The sequence below is a fragment of the Arvicanthis niloticus genome, chromosome 30 (assembly GCF_011762505.2).
Source record: "Arvicanthis niloticus isolate mArvNil1 chromosome 30, mArvNil1.pat.X, whole genome shotgun sequence".
Taxonomy (NCBI): Eukaryota; Metazoa; Chordata; class Mammalia; order Rodentia; family Muridae; genus Arvicanthis; species Arvicanthis niloticus.
Window position 1 is genome coordinate 15,843,244 of NC_133438.1, and position 27,351 is coordinate 15,870,594.

Genomic DNA, 27,351 nt, shown 5'->3' on the forward strand with positions numbered 1-27,351 from the left:
ATGCAGAAAAAAAAGAAACAGACTATCAACTGGTCAGAAGTGGGTAAAACACTTGGCTCACAGGCCTAAGAAACACTAATAGACAGGTTACTGTGGCAGCACTGAAGAGGAAATGGCAGGCAACACCTCGAGCTCACAAGGAAGTCAGTCCAGCATACTGTGAAAGCCCCAGGCTCAGTGAGAGAATGAAAGATACCCAGTGGCCACCTCTCATGGCATCTACACATTACCTACATAAACACACATGTGCTAACTTCGCACACACAGAGTAAAACTGGAAGTCTATATGATAAAGCCATTATTACAACTGCCTGTGAACAGTCAGCTAAACAGATAGCTTTCCTGGCTCCGGCCTTCTGGTTTTAGGGATGCCCTTGGCACACACTTCCCACCGTGCCTCTCCTCCCAACACCCACTAGTAACAGCAATACCTTTAATACTTTCTCTGAAGGGAACACAATTCTAAACTCTACAGATTTTTCTCTAGTTCATTTGAAGCTTTGTGACATGTACATTTCACCAACATCTATGTCAATCACAATCAATTCAATAGAGATTTATTAATGATTTCACATGGACAAGGAAGATCATCAAATGTCAGATCTACAAGCAAGCAACTCTTATACACAAACATCTAAAAAAGAGAAAGAAAAAGAAAAGGAAAAAAAAGACAAAAAAAAAAAAAAAAAAAAACCAAACAAACAAAAAAACTTTTCATCATTTTCTTTGTTTCCAGAGGCAGTCTCTGGAGACACCCATGGTGGTTTCTTATCCTAAGAATGTCTGGCACTTCCCACATAAATATTATGTTCTTAGAAGTTCACTTTTCAAAATATTTATTAAAAAAAAAAAAAAAAAAAAAAAAAAAAAAAAAAAAACAACCTCATTTTTACTGCTTTGTCAAAGTATCCAGAGAATTTTCTTTAGAGTTTCTGTCTACTACTGTAGAATCAGTGAGTGTTGCTGGACACCAACACCTGTATCAATTAGTTCCCCGAATTGAATTTTTAGTTGGATTATTTAAAAGTGAATGGTATGCTAAGAATCTCCAGCCAGCCAAACAAACTCATGCAAATAGCCTGTCCACAAGCATGGGACTGAAACAGGAGGAGAGAGGAGTCACAACCACAGACAGTACAGTGTTTTTTAAACCAAGTGAGCCCTTTAGCTCAGCAGCTAACAGGTCTTACCTGCAACCATAACTTGTTATGCACAGCATCTCTCCCTGTGGCGATGCACTGAAATGTAGCATTCTGCCCTGCGTTGACCTCCACATCACCCAGGCGGAGGAAATGAGGAGATTTATCTGTTTAAAAAAGGGGGAGGAGAGGAATGCATGTTTTGTTCACAAGAGAAGATATACCACGATGCATGTCGCCAAAGAACATTATTCTGAACATGCCTACCATCGACCCACACTAATATTCATGAACTAATAATCTTGAAGTTCCTTTCCTCTAGACCACAATGTTCCTTCTCTTACCCTCAGTTTTTTTTTCTTAATATGTCTCAGACATAGTAACTCCTCTTTTTAGAGATGGATTGATGCAGAGTGAATGTGAAGTATGAGCAAGCATATTCTAATAGCTGCTGAACCATAGATTAATGCATAGTAATAACAGTTATGTCAAAGTAAGCCTATGCGATGAAACAGGTACATATCAGAGCCTAATGGGAAACAGAGTGGATGCACATAAAGACATCGAACACTCTGACAGCTGTGTGGCCACTTAATTAGTTAGCCACAAGCTGAGCGTTCTTTCAGTTTTTCAAACTTCAATAGTTCTGCATCAGAATTTGTTTATTAAATACACGGAGTCTCCTCTTCCTATTTTCTTATAGCCATGGGAAAGTTACTCAAAGAACTATCAAAAGTAAAAAAAAGTGATGTCTGTAGTCATGTAGTTCCACATGGGTGATTTGACTGTCAAATTGGTACTTGGTACAAATTTCTGTTTAAATCTGAAGCCTTAGTGTTTACCATTGAAGAAAAATATGCACAGGTCAAGTTAAGCCTCAGTAAATATGAAGAATAAAAAACCCTGCAACTGCTACTGTTCTACCCAGTTTGTGATTATCAGTTTCTTTACTCACAAATCCTTTCTTTGTTATCTGACAGTTAAGGTGGAGACAGGAAAGGCAGACAGAAATCAAGTTCAGTTGCACTATGAAGTAAGCAAGCTTACTAAACTAAATTGAACTTGGAGCAGGACTGGGTTGTTACCCTTCTGAGCATATAACATACAGGATAAATAATTTGATCTTTGCCTGACACAACTTTCTTTAGCAGCATATATAACTGAGCAAAAATGCAAATCTACAAGCCCCAGTCTACACCCGATTATCCAGAAAGGAGCCAGCCCATGGGTTCACTATTGACATGATATAATCACTCAGTTGAGGCACAAGGCTTGCCCCTGGCATGCTGACCTCATGAATCCTTTTCTCTATGCATTAGAAATGACTCCCCATGGAAGAGTATATAGAACACAACGTCCTCTTACACAGAACCTATCACATTTTTCTGCTGGGAAATCATATCATGAAGAAAGTCTAAACTGCTATCTGTAAATTCTGCCTGGCCCTACTGAATAACTGCAATAGTTGTTTGGGAGGATGTGATTAAACAAAGAGTGCTCGAATAAGGACCTGACAAAATGGTGTCAATAAAGCCAGATTTGTTGAGATATTATTGATTTAATGCCGATTAACTCAGAGATTTATGAATGATAATAAAGTCAACCTCAGTTGGAAATGAGTTGAGTAAATTGAAGATACCGCAACAGCTCAAAACTTCTGAGTGGAATTAAGTGTGCACTAAGTTGACACTAACCAAAAGCAAATGAAAGAATATCATCTATCATACGTGTAGTTGGAAGTCTGGAAAATTCTTGATTTGAAAATTCTACTAAACGTTTTGGAGTTCTTTTCAAGAAAGGCTGAGAGTAACAACAACATGGGCAACAATGGCCAGGCAATAAACAACCAACCGCCTCTGCCAGTCTGGGACATGTGTTAAAAGGACACAGAAAAATACAACTCTTAATCAAAACCTACCGCAAGGATAACTCAGAACTTGGATATCATCAATGGCAATATAACCACTTCTCCCTCCTGAGACTTCAGCTTCAAATATTACCTGTCAGGAAGAAATGGAAAACATTTACAACAGTCACTTTTAAAGTATGCCCACAGTAGAACACAGTTATAATGCCCTAAAAGAAAATTCAATTTTTTTTCACCTAGGAACTTTTAGCTATATCTCATATAGACTTTAATTTCTTAAGCCATCTGCATATAACCATAGTAGAGCTTGCATAGTAAGTAAACTACTGAGTTCACACAGTTCCAATATGCTTTGGCACGTACTATCAAGTATTGCAAGATTTCATGATAATTTACCACTTAGCTCAGGAAACTAACCTGTCAAAAGTCTCAAATTATCAGTACTCAGAAAAAAAAAAAAAGATATAGAGGCTCATTGTAGGGTTTTGTTGCTTTAGTCAACACACACACACACACACACACACACACAAATTATATTTAACAAAACTGTACTCAGTCGTTTCTTTTAAAATAATGTGTGGTACACCAATTTTCCAAGGAAAAACAAATTTAGCATTCAGCAATTCAATGTTCTCTCTGACTCCTTTATTCAGGGAATTAAATAGATTATTTGTGAATTATTCTGAAAGACACTTTAGGAAATGCAATGGGAGTTTATGTTTAAAGTAACAATGTAATATAAAATGAGGCTACTGGAAAAAATTGGTTATTAGGTGGGAGACAATCCAAAAGGAGCAGACAGGCAGTTTCTAGTAGGTATAACAGAATTTAAATGATAACCAAGGGGAGAAGATAATAATTATGTTGAAACAGACAAGACAGAGATGCTGATTCAGTGGGTGTGGAGAACCACAGTTGAAGCCAATGGTTTTTAGCACAGGCTACCAGCTGAAGGATGGAAACCAAATCAGAACAGGAATAAAGGACGATATGCAAACTTGAAGAATAAGGTCACTCCCAAATACATCTTAACCATGTCAAATTTGATTTCCCTGTGACATCTTCAGGGGAGAGTGCTTAGCTATAACTGGACGGCTCTGAGGAAGACCGGGTGAGTCAAAAGAGAAAGGAACTGAACTGGAAAAAAAAATGTGTGTAAGAGCTAACATGATGGCAAGATGGCAGACTGAGAGAAGGGAAGAGAAGAGAAGGGAAGTGGGTAGAAGAAAGCACTGGCATGGGAGTCAAGGCTGATAAAGGAGCCAGTGAGAAATCCAACAGCACAGGACCAAGGCCTGATGTCTAGGGGAAAAGAGAACCCAGGAAACTCAGCCATGTCTGCACTGGCAAAACACTGATTGGTAAATCAGCTGAGTTACAATAACCAGAACACAGTGGTAATCTGTGCGTCTAATAGACACAAACTTGAGAGCCCTGAGGATTTCCAATATCATCTGCTGGTCTCCAGCTACGGTTCCTCCCTCATCGTGGGAATAGTTGTCAACTTGGGGATTGGACTCTGTCTCTAATACTGTAAGCTGATGGGAGACCGTGCAAACCATGGATCATGAAGAGGTTGTATAAAAGCTAAATACCGAACTGCAAATTTGGGAGGTTGGATTTTAAAAGAAAAGACTGAAGGAAATAACTTCTGGTATAGAACAAACTCCAGCAAAAGTGGCATTTAGAAAACGCTGTTGGTTTGGGCGTTGGTAGCTCTTTGGTAACTGTGGCCAGATCTTACTGTAGGGAAGGAAAAAAAAGTGTCTTTAATGAGACCTGTGATAGTAATGATTAAATGTCAACTTTATAAAAGGCAGTGACCTAAACTACCATACGTGTCATGCTCGCTTTCGTGTGATAGGCAGGTGGGTAGCTAAGTAGGCGTGCAGACTGTAAGATAGATAGATAGATAGATAGATAGATAGATAGATAGATAGATAGATAGACACAGATAGATAGAGATAGATAGATAGATAGATAGATAGATAGATAGATAGATAGATAGATAGAATGTATGCACATACATTCATACATGATACATAGGTAGGTACATACATACATACATACATACACACACATTATATCAACTTGATACAAAGAACTATAGGTAAGTAAGTAATGCCGAGAGAGGATAATAAATAGTCTTAACCAGGGATGAGTATGCAAATAAGTTATCCAATACCAAATAGCCCTGAACTTTCATATAAGTAGCATTATGAAGACTGGGTATGTTTTATTTAGGAATATATGCGTATACATAATCATATATCTGCATAGAAACAATTAAAGATAAAAGGGACCATGACTTATAAAGAGAGGAAGGATGGGTGTTTGGGAGGGTTTACAACAAGAAAGAAAAACAGGAAAGGTTGGGATTATATTAAGATCTCAAGAATCAGCAATCAAAAATTACAACTCATGCAATCACATGAGGTAGCTATATAATTTTCCACAACTTCATTTTTAAAAAGAGTTCAGAACAGGCAGAGAATGAGGAAGGCATACTGCACCTGGCCCTGCAGCCAGTAGGGGTCTTCCATTAAGTTCTTCAAATCACTTTCTGATGGGAAGGGGCCAACAGACCAGGGGATTTCATTTAAATAGAATTTAGGCTTTAGTTTCCTTTGAAAATCTAGTTTAAAGCCATTGCCATTTCAGTTAGCACAGTGATGAGATGTTACGGGGCAGAATGACAGAGGTCTTACCATGAAACCCCATTCTTTAGCCATATTCCTACATCTGCCAAACGTCAGTAAAAATGGGGAAAAATAAGTGGGGATATGTCTTTTTTATTTCATCCACACTGGCTATAAACTCTCCTGGTCTCTCTTCTATTTCCACTGTGTCCTTTGTGACTACAGAATTTACTGGAATGAAGTGAAACTGAAAGACAATGTGGTCTTAGAGGAGAAAAAATAGCTTCAGGAGAGAAAGACAGTTAATCCAGGAATACAGAATCAGGAGTGGAGGTGGGAAGGTGTCCTCACAGGCAAGCGATTCTTCCTTCAAGCAAATGTATGTAGTGTTAATGTCGTCACAAGCCCATTGGTTTGAGCCATGAGCAGGGTTTGGTGAGAAATAGAGACCAGAATGTAAAGAGTTAATGTTTCACTGAGGCACTGAGACACAGGACCACCGTGTCATCATGGAAAGCCCATGCTAGACCTCAAGCTTTCCTAGTGTCCAACTCTTCAGACGGTCGCAGAGATCAGAGACATCCAGACCCACAATATGCACATTATAGGCATATAAGATCTCCTTTATGATCGAGTTTAAGCAGTGGTGTATGGAGCGTGCCAGCGGGTGACTATTATTGTAGTATCTATATGCAATGGCTGTGAAATCAGATCCTGGGAGAACAAGTTTCATTTGCTTGAATAATGTTCCAAGGAAAGTAAGTATTCAAAGAAAACATAAGAATACTGGCTTCTTAAAACGTATTTTAATGAATAAAGCATGTGTCCCTAAACAGCTAATCATTGTAGCATTTCAGTTTGCTTTTGTCAGAACAAACTCAAGGAGTTAAACTTCTCGACATGTTAACTTCTTAATTCTCTAACTTCCCTCGTTCCCTGTAAATGTGACTTTAAACAAGATTACTACACCCTTGAGGAAAACTTACTTGTTCAATTAAATTGAGGTTTATTCAGGACAATAAATTTAGGCCTGGATTCAAAAGAAGGCAAAATGATTGGCTCTTTATCAAAGAGGGGAAAAGGGTAAGTTTTCTTTCTAGTGACCTCATTTTCTCTACTAAGTGCTGTCTTTGCCTCATTAATAGAAGCTTCAAGAAATTTCTGAGCTTTTGAGTTCCTCACTACTAAAGTCAGAATCAGCATTATCGCTTCACAGACGCCTCACCTTGCGAGGCTCTTCTGTCCAGTCAGGGGAAACAAATCCCAACAGTTTAATTATGTAGCTTGCTGAGGCTAATCTTTGGGTCAGAGCTAATGCTGACTGTCAAGTGGTTGACAGGGGCTTCCAGGAAGAGGAGAGCCATAGAAGCCAGACCAGATGTCAGTGTGAACCTGTCCTCGGAGGCGCCCCTGGGAATGGGGTGCACAGGTTCTGCCTTTGGTGCTGTTTCTCCCCCACTCCATTACCTGAAATGATTCTAATCAAATTTGTGCTAACCCAGCAACATTCCTGGATTATTAACTAAATAAATGAAGTTGAATTAAAGTGGGAGAGCAAAAAGTGGTATTCCCCGCAGAACCAGGATCCTCTGGTAAATTGGATTAATGTAGAAAAGGAAACAAGTCACATCATGAATGCTGAACTTGGTGTTAGCCAGCTTGTATCTAGCGGTTGGTTTGCTGTCCTGTGTAATTCACGTGATCAGCTGAATACAAGGATACATGACTTTTTCCCCAGGATACCTCTGATCCCACTCATAAAACAAGATCACTGTGAAGACTGAATGGTCCAAGTAAGATGATGAAACAATGTATAAAAAGGCCGTGTAAGATACTATGAGAAATGAGAAAAACATTCACTCTTAATTTTCCTTCACTATATCCTTGTGGTAGATGTGCAAGTCAGATATATATTGAGTTCACATTCTTTAATTATCACTTTGAATCATGTGAAAACTTAAATAAATTAACTTAGATAGCTTTAGCTCATATAAAATTTAAACTTTAGTTTCTTCTCCCATAGCAGGAACTATTAATATCTACCTCAGAGCTTTGTGAAGGATTAACTGAGATAATGGATATGAAACAGCACAGATACTGGCCCACAGAGACTCCTATAGGAAAAGTGCCATCGAAGCTATGATGGGGTGGGGGTTATCTATCAGAGACAAATGCTTGAAAATCAAGTTTCCTCCTAGTCCTCTCTATTTAAAACATGAAGCACCCAGCCAATTTCTAAAGAATTTAAAATAATCTAGCATTTTTCTCTCACAATCTTAAGTCTGTGGTTTTGTGATTTGAACTTTCAATCAGGAAACTGTGCTAGTGTAAAAAAAAGAAATGTAGTAATTAGCCATTGCCTTCATTTATAAAGGGGGCAGACTGAGATAATGACAAAGCTGGTCACTTGAAATCCATAAAGATGTGACAAGGCTCCCACCACAGAAGTTTTCAGCAGAGTCCATATTTCTTGTATCTCTCATCACAAATGAGACCTTCAAAGTCCAATCATTTAAGTATGCATGTCGATCTTCAACCATCTTACAAATAATTTAAATCATTATCCCATTCTCTTCATTTTGTGAACTTCATTACAAGAACATTAGTAGTTTACTTTTGTTTTGAGATATAATCTTACAAGGTAGGCTAGACTCATCTTAAAGGAGCTATATATGACAGAATGGCCTCGAATGTAAAATCATACTGCTTCAGCGTCCCAATATCGGAATTATTCAAATGAAGTTGAACACTATTGCCCCACAAAGCCCAAGCTTTTGGGACTTCCCTTTTTCCCTGTACTGTCTACCTTGATGGCATTGAGGAAAAGACTGTAAAAAGGTCAGGAACTCAAAAGAGATGTAAATATGTACAGATGTTGTAGAGATTATGTCTTGTACATTTTATGAAAGTATTCATCTGTCAATAAAAGCTTATTGGCCAATGCCCTGAGGCAGAATTAGAAGGTGGGACATCCAGAAGACAGAAGGGTTTATGGGAAGAGAGCCAGGTATGAAGGAGACTCACTCCAGACACAGGAGAAGATGGTCTCATGAAACTGAGGACAAAGTCATCAACCATGTGGCATGACTTAGAATAGAATACATGGGTAATTAAGTTACGTGCTAGCTAGGGAGAATAGAATACATGGGTAATTAAGTTACGTGCTAGCTAGGGAGCAAGCCCAGCTTTGGGATTGGCATTTATTTATCAAATATGAAGTCTCGGTTTCTGGGAACAAAGTGGATGAGTGGAAAACCACAAGGTTACAGATGGTAGTAATTACAAGGTGTAAAAGGAAAACTGCCTTGGAGGAAAGAAAAGGTCAAGATCTGAAAGAAGCAGGGAGCTATGAGAATCAACGCTGCTCAACTCCTGGGTAAAGGGGACGGAAGGCTCCCTGTATTCTGTGCCCGAGCCAGAAATGGAGGTAGCAGAACTGAAACCATGCTACACCGTGAACATATGCGCAGAGAAGAGGGAGAAAAGGTGTTAACCTTCTAAAAGAAGTGTGAGTGGATAGACAAGAATTAAATGAAGGGTCTAAAAACATATGACGTCAAAGGAAAGTTTTGAGTTGTCTTGTGAAGAGGAGAAATCCTTAAGAATGGTTATATGTTGATGGAGATGATTCATCTTGATAGGAAATATTTGAGGACATCATAGTGAGGGTGGATAATGATGTAATTGGATGGGATCTAGAGGTCAATTTGAGAGATACCTTAACAAGGATGGATAGAGGAGAACTTAATTTTCTCAGTGTTTTTTAGAGAAAGAATATGTGTAGTTTAGAATTCACCAAATGTCAGAGAGAAAAGGAGAATGAGAAGAAAACTAAAGAGAACTATGTAGCATGTAAAATTTCTAGTAGGAGTACAAAGCCAAGTGAAGCTGAGAGCTGTGAAGAATTATCAATCAGAATGTTCCATGTAGTATAACCTGTTAGCATCATTTCTGTTGGTTAAACACACCACAAAATGGCTAGAATAAAAATAAAAGTATTCATTTATATGAAAATCACAATATGATCAAACTTTAATATGAGATGATGAATTGACAAGAAAGATGGCTTGGTATGCTGAAGTTTACCCAGAGGATGCTGGGATATCTAAGTGTGACTGATGACTACAGTAGAAGAGGCTGCTGGGATATCTAAATATGATGACTACAGTAAAAAGAAGCAGCATTGGTAGGTAGAAAGTGGGTGATGTACATGGAAAGTTATATCCGAGGTAAGATTATTATAAAAATCCATTTAACCAAAGCTAGCTGTTTCTCAGAAAACCCTAGCAATTCTCCTGTCTCAACACACACAGCACTGGATCAACTACATCCATTTACCATGCTATGAACAATAAAAACTTTGGAAAACCGGACTCCACGCGTAGCATGGTCTGTCCGCCAGATTCCCAGCTTTTGGAACCCTGGAACCTTGTCGATACAGCCGCCGGCCCGCCCGACAGCTGCATGAATGTGGGACCCTCCGCTGGCGACGTGGGAAGCCGGACCGGGACCCTGATGCCGGACCACCCTGGGACCCGGCCGCCGAACTCCCTCTTCCCCCCGCCCGCGAGATTTCTTCCCCACAGACCAATGTGTAGCTATAAGAAAGATGAAGATTAAAACTCAAGTCCTATCTTGTACAACAAATACCCATATCTACCAAGTCACTTCTTTAATCCCGGTAAAAATAAAAGATTTTGATGTTTATCTCCTTTAGTGAAATATAAGGTCACTTGGGGCAATGAGGGTTCATGCTTTGTACATCATAGGTGAACCACTAGAATCTTATTAATAGTCAGGAAAAGAAATGTGTGTCAATTTGTGGCAGAAAGAAACTGCCTAATATCAGTGGGTTCTAGTTAACTGTTTTGCTTCCTAGGAAAAGACAGGATTGGGTATTTAGCTCATTTTACCTAGCATAAAATTTTGTTGACATAATAAACTGATGCTCCCTTGAGACTGTTAGAGATAATTTTACCACACTAATTTAGAAATCACGAAAACATAATTACTTCCCTTGAATAGTTAAATAACACTGTAAGGCATCTGTTTCTACTGATACGTCCCAAAAGATCTTCTATAAAGTATCTTAACTGAAAACTAAAATTTCAAGAATTAAGTCTCCTTTTAAACATATTTTTAAAAAGTCATTACTTTTATCACTTGTTTGTGTGTGTGCATGTGTGTATGCATCTGTGTATGTGTCTGTGCATGTGCATTTGTCCGTGTGTGCATGTGTATATGTGTATGTGTGTGGTATCTATGTTTAGATGTTATTTGTGTATGCATGTTTCTGTGTGTATATGTGTGTGTGTTTGTTGTGGGGGCATGTGTGTGCACACAGGCAGGTATATATATATATATATATATGTGTGTGTGTGTGTGTGTGTGTGTGTGTGTGTGTGTGTGTAGAATTTGCAGACAATCCCTTTTGTTTAGAATGGAACTCAGAAGTTTACTTCCCTCCAAGGGAGCCACACTGGGTATACAAACATGCCCAGCAGGAAACAGCCAATAGAAAATGTGGTCCATGGCATCTCCGGAAGAGGCTCCTTGTGACACACGGTCCAGTCAGGCCGTTTCTTTTGTTTTCCCCTTAAATTTAATCTCATATCATTTTAAATCTTATGTTATTTATACATTTTTTCCTTCTAAATTTTCTTCTGTCTTATCCAATAGGTCTTTTGTGGATATAATATGGCTTCCAGTATAGCGTCTATAGGATTCCTGAATTTTGGAACAAGTGGGACTCTGTTTCTTGTGCCTTCTCCCTGGCTCTTTTCCTTCTGTTTGTTTGTCTTGTCTGAGTCCAATGTGTTACTTTTGTTGTATCTTATTTGATCATTAAAAGCCTGTTTCTTCCCTAATGAGAGATAGAAACAGGGTGGATCCAGATGGAAGGGAGATGAGGAGAAACAGAGAGAAGGAGGAAAAGTATAGGATATATTATGTGAGGCGAAAAAAGCTATTTTCAAAAGAAGAAAAAGAAACAAAAAAAAACAAAAAGAACGGAGCTTGTGGTGTCAAGCTTGGTTCAAGGAGCTTTACTCACTGAGCAATCTTGCCTGCCCTCAACTATGAATGACGTGCTTCCTGAACATGTAAAGAAGAGTAAACACAGAAGGACAGATGATGCCAATAGTCTAAGCTACTCTCCCCAGCTCCCAGCTCCCATGGAAGGGGGGGACGGGACCCAGGATCAATTTGCATTTTTAAAAATCAACTAAAGATCAGCAGAATGTAACAGAAGAGGGGAGGTTGTTAGTGCGCGTGTGGGCAGCTTGCTTGTTCGCTCTTTTAATAGCTTCCTTCTAAGAATCCAACTTTCTCAGAGGCCTTGAGGTTTACTTGAAACCAATGAATTTTTAACAAGTCCTGTCTATTGGTTTAGCCATTTGTTTAGTATCTAAAGGACATGTATACCTGAATTGACAACAGCATATATCAAGCCCATGAAAAAGGAAAGACAGCTCCATTTCTTGGCTATAAGCTGCTTGAGCGTAATTAAGGTAGTCTAATTAAATGCCAACTGAATCTAGGAAGCATTTATGGCAAGTAATCAAATCTGAATTAATTTTTTCTTAAGATTTACTTTTGTTTTACATGCATACGTGTTTAAGCATGTAATACAGCATGTGCTGTGTACTACATATGTGAGCCTTGTGCTTGCAGAGGCTGGAAGATAGTGATAGATCTCCTGGAATTAGAGTTACAGGCAGCTGTGAGCCATCTCATCCATTCTTCATCTCAACTTTACCCATTTTGGTTTTTAAGCATCCTCTTTACATCATAAATCTATGCATAAAACACTCAAAATCAGAGATTTTCCTTTAGATGTATTTAAGATTCACTTTTCCTTAGAAAGACTAGTCTATCAAACCTCTCATCAATATTTAATGGTCTGAATGGGATAATTAGGGCTTCAGAGACAGTAAAATGAACACTCTACTGTGTGGATTCAGGATGTGCCATGCAGTCGTAGCTAGGGTATGGGCTATCATATATATTTTTTTTATCTTTACACACAGCACTGAGTGGGTATCCTCTCATCCTATCATCTGTTGATCTTTTGATCCATCTATCTAGTATAATAGTGATTTAAATCTACTATGTGATTTTAAAATGTATCCACGGAACCACCTCATTTTGTAAAACAAACAATTTGACACTTATTAAGACAATAAAAGTCAAAGTAACTAGGCAGAGTCCAGGAAACAATAACAATGACTACTCAAGGGTGGAAAGGCCAAATAGAATTTACCTCTGATAGATTGTTTAAAGGAAAGGCCCGAAGAAAAGTATCTTTGAAGACTGCACACTGTAATAGACATGTAAGCTCACTGCATTCTGAACTTCAGGTGAGCCAGAGAACTGGCTGTCCCAGACAGTGTCAACAAAGGCTTGGGAAAAACCCAAGTGCTTCAGCAATAATCACTTTTACAGCTTATGTTCAAGTGATTCACATTCATGATAATATTTATTAGTTACTTAAGTTCTTCCCCAAATCTTGCACTTAAAAAAAAAAAAAAAAAACCACAACTGCTAATGGACTTTTAAATTTCAGTAGGTATCAGCTCGAGTTAATAGATATCACAAGTTAATATAGATCACAAAGACATGATTTCTTAATCTCAGTGTGATGAACAGTGTTTTGGACAAGCTTTTCACCTCTGAAAACAGTCCCCAAAACTTCAACTGAAAATGAATGATATCCATGAAATAAATCCAATTCTTTGGGTTCTCTGTACAGTTGGTCTTTTTATCATAAACATACTTTTGAGGAAACAGTATCTAACGCATTCTGTTAAGAGTGGTTGTATCAGATCTTAAATATAACAAAGATTATTTTACATATCTATCATGCATTTAAACAAACACACACAGACACACAAGTGCATGTGTGTGCGCGCACACACACACATGCACACGGCACAGGAACACACAAAGATGCATGCATTTGTGCAATTGCTTGCTAAAGAGTCAAGACAAATGTGCAGCAGCTTGAAATGCCACAGCCTCCATGCTGAGTAACTATCTTTCATACAAATCCTAGTGCCTACTTCAAGGAACTACTGGGAGAATTGGGAAGATATCCATGTCTACATAGTGAATTTCAGGCCATCAAAGAAATCATATACAGTTTACAAGGTGTCAGGGTTCTATTTTATAACCTCCTTGGGAGACTGACTTATCATAAGAAGAACCAGAAGACAGGGCTGGTGAGAAGCAGAAGAGGTACTGTAGCTCTCCTCATGGGGCCACAAACCTTTCATCAGCTCAATGGTTAGCTGTGAGCTCCCAGGGCCTAAACCACCAGCCTGGGAGCACAGAAGGAGGGGCCCATGGCCCCGGCAGTATATGTAGGGGAGGATGACAGTGGCAGGCATAGGTGGATGAAGAAGAGCCCTTGGTCCAGTGAAGGCTGGACGCCCCAGTGTGGGGAAAACTGTGGGTGGGAAGGTGAGAGTGGGAAGGTGGGTGGAGGCATATCCTCATAGAAGCAGGAGGGGGGATGGAATACGGGGTTCCTGGGGGGAGAGATTACATCTGAAATATAAATAAAATATCCAATAAAAATATCAAAAAAAAAAAAAAAAAAAAAGAAAAGAAAAGAAAAGAGGTACCGTAGGAGGCTCTAAGGCTGGAGAGACTGATAAAGCACCTCTCAGTGCATCATGAATTACAAAACAGCCCTGCGTTGCTTCTCACATCTCAATCATTACGCATTCTTCCTGGGTTCCTTTCTCACCTCAATTCAAGGCAAAAGCATGGTGACACTGCCTGAGATTATCTGTATCAATGTTTTGATCTCTGTAGAGTCCGCTCTAGCTTCAGTAGGCAAATAAGCAGGTGGAGCCTTCAAAAGATGCACTCAGAAAACAAGCCTAAAAAGCTAGCCTGAGTGGTACAAACATTTAATTTCATCACTTGGAAGGCATAGGCAAGATATGAGTTCTAGGCAACATTGTCTACACAGTGAGTTTCTGGTCATCCTTGTCTACAATGTGACTTTCAGGCCAGTCTTGTCTACATAGTAAAATCCAGGCCAATGTTTTTTAATATAGTGAGCTCCAGGCCAGACTTGTCTATAGAGTGTCAGTCCACTGTTTTCTTATCTATATAGTGAATTTCAGACCATCATGGTCTACATAGTGAGCTTTAAGCAAGCACTGTCTGCATAGTGACCTCCAGGCCACCCTTGTCTACATAGTAAATTTCAGTCCAGTGTTGACTGGTCTCCATAGTGAGTTCCAGGCCATCCTTGCCTACACAGTGAGTTCTAGACCACCAAAGGTGATATATTAGGACTGTCGCATTAAATCAAAGCAATCAACAATGACAACAAGAAAACTAGTAACCACCACAACAACACAAGATGCATTCAGAAGTAAGCATGAAATATGATGCATTGGAATTTATGATAAATTGGAGTTTTGCAATATAGAGAGAACCAGAATGGTAATTAGCAGAGGACAATGGAAGGAATTTTTACAAAAAACTAAATAAAAGTATACTGAAATAATTCACGATCAGAACACACCAGAAAAAGAAAAAAAAAAAAAAAAAAAAAAAAAAAAAAGAAAGGAAAGGAAAAAAACGAAAAAGGAAAAATACAGTGTTCATTTCATGAATCTGTCCTTGGATACATAACCAAGCAACTTTCAGCATAAAAGATTTTTTATAAAAATAAAAGTAGGAAGTAAAGGGCGAAAATTCATCAGCAAAATGTCATTTCTGTATCTTTACTATCATAGCTTCCCCATCTGGGCTATATTTTATAGGTACTTGTCTGAGCTAAAAGTAAAAGATGACTGGTTAAGGTTTCTATTTCTATCACCATAACACTGAATTACAATACTATTTTCCTTCACGTGCAGGGATGCGCCATTTGTCTTCCTACAATCTACAAGCAGAACCTTTTAAATTTTAGCACCAACAGTCCAATCTTACACACAGCAGAACTATATCACTATTCTCACACAACTATATCTGGGGAAAAAAAGAACCACCCTTTTTTGCTGTCATGCTACCACAGCGAGCCCGCTGTCTGCCAAATTTAAGTGGGTCTCATGGGCTTGAATTTAGAATTACATATATGATTCAATTAAGAAAAAAAAAAAAAAGAGAAGTCCAAACTGAGCTGTCATAGTAAATATCAATTTGCATGTGGAATCAATAGAATGATAAGGCTGAAAGGTAAGCTTTAAGTAAACTAGGTGATTAATTGTAACTGAAAGGTAACACAGAAACTAAGCTTATCTTATCACATCAGAGAGTCAAGCATACTGATAGTCAATTGTCTCATCACAACCAGTTAGAAGGAGTTTGGTGTGGTGGTGCACACCAACTCTGGGCAAGAAAGAAGCAGGAAAATGACCCAGAACTGAGGTCTATATAATGAGACTGTCTGGGGGCAGAGAAACACCTGTAAAGAATATGATAGTGTAAAAAACTGATAAGGCTTTAATAATTAAATAGTATCCATGGTATTGTCGGTTTTACTTTGTTAGAATTAAATTATGATTCTGGTAGAGATAGGCTTTTACAAAGTTCACAGAAAAGCTAGCTCGCCTATTCTTGGTTGAACTTGAAGATAGATAGATTACGAACCTTCTATTTTATTCTGAGTATCCAATGGTCAAGGAAAGCAGAATCCTTGACTACAATTATTAAATAATTTAAATATAATCATATAATGTAACTAATGACACTGGAGTTTAAAGTTAACCAAAGGACCATTCAAAATTCAAAACAGTAAGCAAGAGGAAACAATTCATTCTACAGCACTTGACAAAGAAAAATAATGGGAAGCTTTCCAGAATTTTATCCTTAAAAAATATGAAGGGTAAACCAGAAATACACATGTGGATTTTGTATTGATTTTTTTTTAATTAAGGAAGCCATTTAAGATGAATAAACTAAAAATGCATGGCTCATTTTCTTCTTTGGAAAATATTGAAATAAATATCTGATACACTTATATCTCATAAATCAACAACCTATAGAATTAAGACTTTACAAATCTTGGAAGCCAAACTTGCTGGCTTTAATCTAAGCACTAATAGGCAAAAGCAGGCAAGTATTTTCAGTTTGAGGCCAGCCTAGTCTACATTGCAAGTTCCAGCACAGCCAGGGCTATATACCAAAACCCTGTCTCAAAAAACAAATAGAATCTTGGAAAAAGCATGAAGGCAAAACAGTTATGATTATGATTAAATTAATTATTTAGAGGTATGCTGATAGTTTTTTTATGCAGCAAATCCTGACTTTGAATCTTAGAAATAAATCTTTTATAGTAAAAGGAAATGATGCTATTTCTAATATTCAGAGGCATGCAGCGGTCAATCTAAACAAGAAGAGAATGGCCCACAAAGCCAGCTTCCTTTTTGATGAATATAATTAGCCTATGACAACCAATAAAGTAGAGATATGAGTGGCAGAACGTTTAAGAAATTATAATACTACAGGTAAAACATATCTTGTCTCTGCTAGTAAAACTACAAAGACTTAAAAAAATCTATTAAAAATATGAGACTGGTTCATAGATTAGTTTTGAAAGCTACATAAAACAAAAGGAGTGGAAGAAAATTGGGGCTTCTGACATGGAGAGGATAATGAATCTGGTGGGTGGGAGACCAGAGGATAAAAAGCCTTGATTTGATGGGTAGGACTTAAACAGAAGTAAGGGAAACTGAGAGATACCATACTGCCTACCTGCCTATTTTAATGACATGTACAAAGAACAGAAACATACCTACCTGCTTTCTGGTACCTCAAAAAGATAGACTACCTGTGGAGATCAGAGGCAATTCCCAGTGTCTTCGGGAGATATTTAACCTACTGCACCTTTACATTGATACCATATATGGGAAAAAAAATAACGCTGAGGGCAGAAAATCACTGCGAAAAAACAGACCAAATGCTCTCAAGATGTACTCTTCTGACCTACAGGCAATAGGACACTGGAAAATGCTCAGAAATGCTGTGGTGCGCACACAGGGGATGCACCACCTACCTGGACTGCTCTCCAATCAGGGGAGGAGAAGTTGCAGTTGTGTCCTACAGCTGACAGAACTGGTCCTAGGACACATGGGAGTTACTGCAGTACTGTTTTCTTAGCACAAAACATCTGTCTGTAGATGGGTTTATGGGGTTTCTTCATCAGATACCCAACTACAACAAAAATCTGGCATGTACGGCCTGCATATTAACTCAACCGAACATTTATGGATTCTAAAATTTGAGTAACTAGTATTTGATTCCTGTCCCCAATAGAGTCCTAACATGGGAAAAGACACAAACATTCAGAAATATCAAACATAGAGTTTGGTATTAAACAAGGTCAGAGGATGACACAGAGTTCAAAGGAGGTAGAAAATGTGTCCACCTAGTGAGAAGCAAAAAGCTTCTGAGAAAGTGATGGTCCTTTGCAGCGGTCCTTTCTCAAAAAAATTCCTAAGTGCAGTAAGTCATAGTGACCAGAAGCTACATATTGCAGGCAGGAGGAATGAACAGAACAATCACCAGAAAACATATATTCTAGAAGGCACCCATCTATGAAACCGTGAGCAATGGTGTGGGACCCAGAAGGCAGTAGCTAACTATTTCCCTCTTGGAAAGCACTGATTGCAAATATTTCCAAAGCAGAATGTTCAAATTTGAAGCAAAGAAAGTGGATGAAGGGCATTACCTACCAAATCAGGCCCATTTCTGAAAGAGTGACAACAGGAAGTCATAACACTTAGTGCAAATGGTATAATTAAAGAGAGGACAGTGGTCTAAGGATGAGCCTTGTCTTGCAGGAACTTTTGGGCCACTTTCAGGCAGCGGTCTAAGTCTGCCCTTTCTCCTGACAGTAAAGTAATGCCTTTGATGGGTTTACAAATGAGAGGATGTCATTGATCTGCAACCAAAAAAGGTCAGTGTAATAGCAACAGGAAGACTACAAGACTGAAATCTCATTGGCAAAACCAAAACACACTTATGCATGCACAGGCTTTAAGCAGCCTGCAAGGAAACAAATACTGCCCTTCTACTATGGACCATAAGCAAAGGAGGTTTGGATTACATAGCTGCAGTTTTATGTATATATTGTGGATTATACATGCATTACTATCTAGCTGCATTAATTTATGTATATATTGTGGATTATATATGCATTACTATCTACCAGACTAGGTGTCTAAATTGGCATATCTGTTATTTGATTTTTTTTTGAGTGAGGTAGGGTCTCTCTATATATAGAGACAGCACAGGTTATCTAGTAACTCTATGGAGAAAAAGGTGGCCTCAAACCCAGAGAGATCTGCCTGTCTGTAGCTCTAGAGTGCTGGGATTAAAGGCATGTGGCACTAAGTCCAGCAATTTTAAATACATTTCAAATCCCAAATTGAAAAATAAGGTAGTTTCTTAAGATGAATACTTAAATATTCAACAGAGGATTTATTTAGATTTGTGATACACATATAAACTTTCCCAGTAAGATAAAGAGGGTGAAGTCTGGGTAATCAAATACCCTTCACTTTAAAAGTTGAATTTAGTGTTTACAGATAGAGCAGTGGTAATTTCATCGTTAATCTAGTGCAGGTCATCAAAAACCAACACTGTTGAGTGGACTAACCTCATTCAGAGTTCCAGCTCTCAGGACTGGGAGATTGTCTGACCTATAAACAGATTTACGTTTAGCTGCTCATGAGCTCATAGGTGACCTTGTGGCAGAGAATAATGAATAGAGTATGTTTTACTTAGAAACCAATTAGGATTAAGAATTATTTAAACAGTATAATCTGAGGGCTCACATGGAGCCAAGGAGTAGTAAAAAATAAAATCATTTCCTTAATACTGAAGTGTACAATTTTATTTTTTTTAATGGCATTTTAAAGGACTGCACTTTTAATTTTATTCTGTAAGATAAAATCGAGTTCCATGAAACTGTTTTAAATGCTTATAATAAAGATTGATAAACAGGACTAAGTGAAAACAAGGTAACAATTACAACTTCCATTTGACTACACTGGAAAGGTCAAAATTTCTCAATGAAAGTCAAGGTTAATCATGCAGCCACTAACTGGCTAATAGTGGTACTTTGCTTCTTCTAACAATGCCCATGCTTATACCAGAGATAACTGATAACGAAAATCCAAGGCATCTGTAAAAGGGAAAAGAGATAAACACTGAATTACAATCTGAGTTTGTCTCCTGACATTTTGGCAAAGCATTTATACCTATATATAAGAGAACTATTTATAACAGGTATCTAATAATGTCCAAGAGGCTAAAAACATGAGGGAGAAATGATGCTTTATGAAAAACATCCAATTAGAGAGAGCAGATCACAGAAAATACACTGCATGGAGAAGGAGCCGTAGGAGCTGTCAGGAAACAGTAGTGATACAGGACTCTAAGAAGGCATTACAGGAACTCAGAGACCTGCATATGGGAAGAAATCAGTCCAAGTAAAAGCAGTACAGAACAACAACATTCTGAAAGGATGATCACGTAGCGCTAGAAAATTCAAAGACGGAATGAGGAACAGAGCCAGTGACCACAAGCCAACATACCTGGCACCAGATCACAACCAGAAGTTTGTATCTGATGATGAGTCTGTGAAGTCACTGAAGGATTGGGAGGAGTATTCCAAGCCCGAAAACCCAAGACACATTTGAAGTACAATCTGCTGCAAGACTAGCCTATGGAGGGGGACTAAAGGGAAGCTGGAAAAGCCATAGGTAAGGCCATGAATGAGAATAAAGACAGTGGAAGTATGGACTGCCACACGGATTCTAACAGGTATCTCATGTAATGGAGCAAGTAAAAAGATAACTGCTGTACGGCAGATTAAGGTAAGTGGACATGACAGCTCAGAGTTCCAGGTTCAGATCAATAGGCTTAGCTCCCAGTGTGAGACTTCCTTTACAACTACAGATTACACTGCCAGGAAGAGCAGCCACCATGGAATGACACACCGCAGTGAAGGCACTAAGGTGTAAGAGTCTGGCAGATCTGGACAGCTTGTGTGCAACCTGCATAGAGACGAAAGCTCTCCAAAAAGTCACTGAAGAAACTGAAACATTGCATGTAACCATTCCATTGACTATTGCGTCTACAGATATAGGCTCAGAGGAACCCTCATGACCAAGACCATCCCTGGGAAGAAAGGCATAGAACTTACTATCAGGTTGACTGTATTTCTGCAATAGTTTCATTATTCGAAGCAAACTTGCAATGGCTGAATAAAGAAGGTCAAGGGGTGTGTTCATAAAAGTTTGAATTCTCTTTCTTTCCATCAAAATAAAATAGGGCCTTTCAAATAAATCCTCAAGAATGGAGAAAGGGAAAGAAAAAATTGGAAATTTATTGTAGAAGAATGATTCAGTCTGTCCTCAATTTTCATTCACTTAGGTGAAAAATCATAATCCTCATGAAAAGATTATACACTTCCTAGTGACATTACTTTTTAGCACTAGAAGATATAGATTACAAAGTTCAAAAGGAAAGAGACTCATTCATTTTCCATGTCACATGTAGGCAAAAATAATGAATAAGACAGATTTCATTTCATTGAGGAAGGTCTTAAAGTCACAGGACCTTCCAACAATAGTCACCTGGACAAAAAAAAAAAAAAAAAACATTTTATTGGTTAATGTATTTAAATTTTTTATAACCATAGATACCATTGGTATTGATTAGAAAATCTTTCTAGGCCTACAGAATAAATGAATATGCTCTGTGCATTATGTTTTGATGACATGGCTTCCTCCAAAAGCATTTCTTTGCAGACTGCAGTCAATGTGAAAGGTACTAAGACATCATAAGGACCTCCTACACAGACAGTCCGAGAACCCATATATAGATGACAAAGTGACATGCTTCTGTAATTGTTGTGCCCCTTTGGCAAGATGGGAGGCATAAACAGTAGAATCTCTGAAAACAACCAGGCTAGTTAGCCTGGCATACTTAGAGGTAAACCACAAGGAACCTGGTTTAAACAATGTAGAAAAGGAGAATGACCAGTTCGCCCTCCACATTCACAACTGTACACATACAATTGTATGTGACACACAATATGTCTGCACACGCACACAGTTAAGTTTTTTAAGTAGCTTAGATAGTGTTGTCAATGTCACAGTGCAGGTGTATGTCAGAAGAATGATAAAATCTGAATTATGATCTAAAGAAGCTTACTCTGAGGAACATGCAGAGTAGTGTTTTATAGGAGAGCTTTATAAATGGTGCTGGTCTAATTGACTGTCTGAATGTAGAAAAATGAAAATAGACACATATTTGTCACCTTGCACAAAGTTCAAGTCCAAGTGGATCAAGGACATCAACATAAAACCAGATACACTGAATCTAATAGAAAAGAAGGTCAGAAAGAGCCTTGAACTCATTGGCACAGGAGGAACTTCCTACACAGAGCTCCAATGGCTCATGCTCTAAGATCAAGAATTGATAAATGGGACCTCATGAAACTGGAAAGCTTCTGTAAGGCAAAGGACATAGTCAATAAGACAAAGCGGTAACAGATTGGGAAAAAATCTTTACTGACCCCACATCTGATAGAGGGCTAATATCCAAAATATATAAAGAATCCAAGATGCTACCCACCAAAAAACAAAACAACCCAATCAAAAAATGGGATATAAAACTAAACCTAGAATTCACAACAGAGGAATCTCTGAATGGCTGAGAAGCACCTAAAGAAATGTTCAAAGTCCTTAGAGATTAGAGAAATGAAAATCAAAATGACCCTGAGATTCCACCTTACCCAATCAGAATATCTAAGATCAAAACCTCAGATGACAACACATGTTGGGGAGAATGTGGAGAAAGAGGAAGACTCCTCCATTGCTGGTGGTATTACAAACTGGTACAACCACTCTGGAAATCAATCTGGAGGTTCCTCAGAAAATTGGAACTAGATCATCTACCTGAAGACCCAGCAATACCACTCTTGGGAATATACCTAAAAGATACCCTACCATGCCACAGGGGCACGTGTTCCTCTATGTTCATAGCAGCCTTATTTGTGATAGCCAGAAGCTGGAAACAACCCAGATGTCCAACAACAGAAGAATAGATACAGAAAATGTGGTTCATTTACAGAATGGAATACTACTCAGCTATTAAGAATGAGGACATCCTGAGTGTTGCAAGCAAATAGATGGAACTAGAAAATATCCTGAGAAAGCAATCACAAGTCGGGAGGGAGGGAGGGAGGGAGGGAGGGAGGGAGGGAGGGAGGGAGGGAGGGAGGGAAAGTGGATGGGGTGGGGGGAGGGGAACCTGATCTGGTATTGGGTGAGGGAAAAGAACTGAAGCCTTGATGGCCAGCAGAAAGAATGGAAACAGGCAACCTCTGGAGAATGGAGAAAGAATGGTAGGAGGTTGGAGGGACCCTCTAGAATGTTCCAGAGACCTGGGAGGTGAGAGACTCTCAGGACTTAAAGTGAGGGACCGTGAATGAAATGCCCCACAGTAGGGAGAGGGAACTTATAGAGCCCACCTCCAGCAGGAAGACAGGGCATCAAATGAGGGAGGGGGTTGCCATCCCACAGTCAAAACTCTGACCCGTATTTGTTCCTGTTTAAAAGAACTGCAGGGATGGAAATGGAGAGGAGCCTGAGGAAAAGAAGGTCCAGCTCAAGGGGAAGTCCTAAGGCTTGACACTATTACTGAAGTTATAGAGCACTAAAAAAAAAAAAGAGAGGGGGGGGACCTATCATGATTGCCCTCCAGAAGACCCAATAAGCAGCTTAAAGAGTCAGATGCAGATATTTTCACCCAACCAATGGACAGAAGCTGCTGACCCCTGTGGTTGAATTAGGGAAAAGCTGAAAGAAGCTGAGGAGGAGGAGGAGGGTGACCCTGTAGGAGGACCAGCAGTCTCAATTAATCTGAGCCCCCAAGATCTCTCAAACACTGGACCACTAAAAAGGCAGGTGATATCATATCAGCTGATATGAGGCCCCCAACACATATACAGCAAAGGACTGCGGGTCTGTGTTCAATCAGAGAGATGCACCTAACCCTCAAGAGACATGGAGGCCTCAGGGAGTTTAGAGGTCAGGTGGGTGGGTGGTGGGCACAGTCTCGTGTGTGGGGGGGGGGGGGGAAGCAGGGAGAGATAAAATCTGGAGTGTTAATAAATAAAGACTACTAAAGTCATTCAAAAAAGAGGAGGAGGAAAAGGAGGAGGAAATAACCATAGAGACAGACGCCAAAGTTGAGAAACTGCCTTATCTGGAAAATACTTAGTCTAAGTAGCAGCACACAGTGGCTCTGCAAGTGAGAAGTGTGAAGAAAGGAGGTTAGCCAATAGGAGAAGGGAGAAGAAGCCAAGTTAGCCAATAGGAGAAGGGAGAAGAAGCCAAGTTAGCCAATAGGAGAAGGGAGAAGAGTTTAGCCAGTAGGAAGGCAGGCTGCACGACAATGTTTCTAGAACTGAAAGACGACTGGTACAAATGCATGCTATCTGAAACACCGAAGGACACTGGTAGAGGGACTGGGATACACTAAAGCCATCTACAAAAATATTTATTTAATTACAAAATCACCTAACAACCTGAAAATTTTATTTTGACCAAAATCACCAAATTGATTTACCTTTGGCTGGCTCCTCCACCTTCCTCTCTAGTTACAAGCTGGCATCACTGCTTGGTACTTTATCCTGACCATGGAGGGCATCAGTCTCTTGTTGTCTCCCTCTTGATCAGCACTATGTCTAGCCTCTAAAACTTAATTTACTTTGAATCAACAAATAAATATCTATAGCAATTGGCTATCCCACAGCACAAGATCCTCTGAAATACAGACGTCATCACGCTCCTGGAATAGCCTTTGTAAGTACGTCAAAAATAGTGAAATAAATAGGAAAAAGAAGCAGTTGGTTTGCCAATAAAATTTTTCACATAAAATAAGTTCCAGAAGGGTCAAGTCTACTTCTAAGGACAGTTTCAAGTTAGGCCCTTACATGGACTAATTACTTCATGACATCGACAGCAAGAGTCACTTGACTAGGTCCAGGATCTAATACTAAGAGTTACTCAGCCTGAGACAAGTTTGTCCACATGTGCAAATGACAGAAGCAATCAAGCGTGGTCTGTGAGGCTAAGGCTCTATGGCTTGTTATTACTGTCAAATATTACTTTCCAGGTTTGGATGCCATCCCAATTTTATGGATGACAAATTAAACAGCACGAAAGTTACACCACAACTCAGAATTGTCGATACCCCAATTTTATGTTCAGTTTCAACATATTTTCTCCCTAGATTCAGCGTAAGAAACTCGATTAAATTGCAGAATCCGACCACACTTTTTTTGTGAAAATAAAAACTGTATTGCTTCAAAGCAGGGCATCCCTCTTTAGAAAATCAGTTTGAGATTCCTAATTTAAAAATGTGAAATAATAATCAATATTTGCATCTCGTTATCTTCCATTTCTGATCTTCTGTGAGCTCTTTTGAAATACATTAGATGATCCAGGTAATAGAAAAACAATCATGAAGAAACAATTAAGCTCTGTAACTTTAGAAATTAGAGCCACTTACAGGCTCTGCAGGGACAGTACTTACTTTGAGTAGTAGTAAATAAAAGACCCTGCCCCAGCAGCAGGAAAGCTCTCCAATGCTGTGGGACATCTGTGTAAGTGTAGAAGCTATGGTAACGTCTGCCTTCTCCTTTGTGACTTACATTTTAAAAGTATACATTTAAATGAAGTATCTACTTTAGGAAATGAAGCTGACAATGAGAAACACTCTTCCACTCTCAAATCAAAGGTGAGTTCTGGATCTTTTCACAATTTTGAAACTGAGGTTACAAATCCAGAAAAAGGAAAGTGGTGTCAGCAGTTTATATTCTAATGTGATTGATTATAGACAACAAACGTGCCATTTCATGGCAGGCCAGTTCTGGCTACAGCATGCCACCTCCAGAAGACACCCAACTATTCTAAGCAGAGACAGAAGGAGGGAAAAAAGAGAAAATAACTGAGCCTGAGAATAGTAAGGGGGCAGAATATGCCAAATCAGTCACTGCATCCTGAAACAACTAATCAAGCAGTAAGGCAAAAGAGCATGAAAAGATGTGAGGGCAGAGCAAGACCTTGGCGTTGTCTCAGAGTTGTCAAGAAGGTATTGATAAAGAATTTATGTCTGAGCCCTATATAAGAAAAGTTCAAATCCCATACAAGAAAAGACTAGAAAAACAGTTGAGTCCTCTGCTTCAAAACCCAAGCTTTGGTGTAGGTTGGGGTAGGACATGCGAAATAAGGAAGGGGAAGGGTTTGTGGGTCCTTTGGTAGAGCTCTTTCCTTGCGTGTATAAAGCCCTAAGTTGTATCACCAGAACCTTATAAACCACTTCAAGGTAACCTCGGCCTGTGTTACATGAATCCCTTTCTCACTGTATCTATCTACCCTCTACTCTGCAAAAAAAGAAAAAAAGGAGATCCCACTGCTAACAAAAAAGATGTGTGTGTGTGTGTGTGTGTATGTGTGTGTGTGTGTGTGTGAGCACACACGCATGCACGCACACAAGCATGTATGCACACATGAGCGCGCGAGCATGTGTGTTCCTATTATTTCCACGCGGGCATTTTTCAGCATAGATTTAAACCAAAGGCATTGGCAAAGAACCATAATAAAGTGCTCTAAATGAACATGTCCCTGTCATTAACACTGACACTGCAGCCACTTTAGAGAGGCCTTGAGAGTTTACAAAGTACTTTAATGCACATTAGTTCATTTAATTCTCAAGAATAGACACCCCGTGTAGGTAGAGCACTCGCTAATAGTCACAACTTCCCGATGCTAAAAATGAACAACCAATGCTGAGAAAAATTGACACGCTCACCTAAAAGCCAACGTGCGAGGGTGCTGAAAGTCTCTTGCGGCCAAGTGGTCAGCAACGGTCTATTCTCAGCATCCGATGTATTTGGACAACCTCCATGGTTAGGAGCAATCTGACTACGATACATACTGCGGCTAATATACATACACCTCTTAGACAGAGCAACAAACTCTGCTAACACAGACTCAACTTTCAGTGTCCAGGTTAACTGCTAAAGTAAGCATCTTCTGTGTTCGTCATTCACTTACTAACATATTGATAATAGTCTCTCTCTCTCTCTCTCTCTCTCTCTCTCTCTCTCTCTCTCTCTCTCACACACACACACACACACGCACACTCCTCATCCCTCATCATAAGTGCTTTAAAACATTTATTCAGTTGGACCTCAGGGCAACTCAGTGTAGAGACGCTGCCATTACTCACTGATGATACAGATGCTTCCATTTCCAAGGAAACGCAGCAAAAAGAGGTAGTTCCAATATTTTAACTCATTAATAGCTTGACACTGTGCTGTTTGAACAGCATCAGCTGCACACAGATTCATCCTTGATAGCACCCTTCAGTTCTGCGCCCTCAAGCTCAAAGGCAAACATGAAGGGGCGTGGTAATCTCTGAAGTGACACAATAGTCACTGGGTCCTTCAGCGGGTATTCGAAAGCCATAATATGATGTAAAAATTATCCTATGGACTGTAGTCTGAGTATTTGTCTGATCAGAGTTTAAAAGTTGAAGTGATGTGTCAGAAGGATGTGTCTTTTGGATTTGAGGAGGTGGTTAGAAGGCATGACGGAGACTCCAGAGAAGTCACATGCCTGCCCTGTGAAGACATGGGGAGGCACTTCTTCCATGAACCAGG

The 27,351-nt window shown here is 39.2% G+C and overlaps 1 protein-coding gene across 11 annotated transcripts in view; it reads right to left on the minus strand.

Moving 5' to 3' along the window:
- The window catches only part of Ptprk (protein tyrosine phosphatase receptor type K), a 501,415-nt gene that overhangs the window by 237,545 nt on the left and 236,519 nt on the right, over positions 1-27,351 (minus strand). For all 11 annotated transcript variants that reach the window (XM_076927962.1, XM_076927965.1, XM_076927961.1 and 8 more), the window contains exons 4-5: positions 3,058-3,139; positions 1,191-1,306 (exon numbers count right to left, since the gene is read on the minus strand). In XM_076927962.1, coding sequence (XP_076784077.1) covers positions 1,191-1,306; positions 3,058-3,139 — 198 coding nt within the window. The remainder of the gene's footprint in view (positions 1-1,190; positions 1,307-3,057; positions 3,140-27,351) is intronic.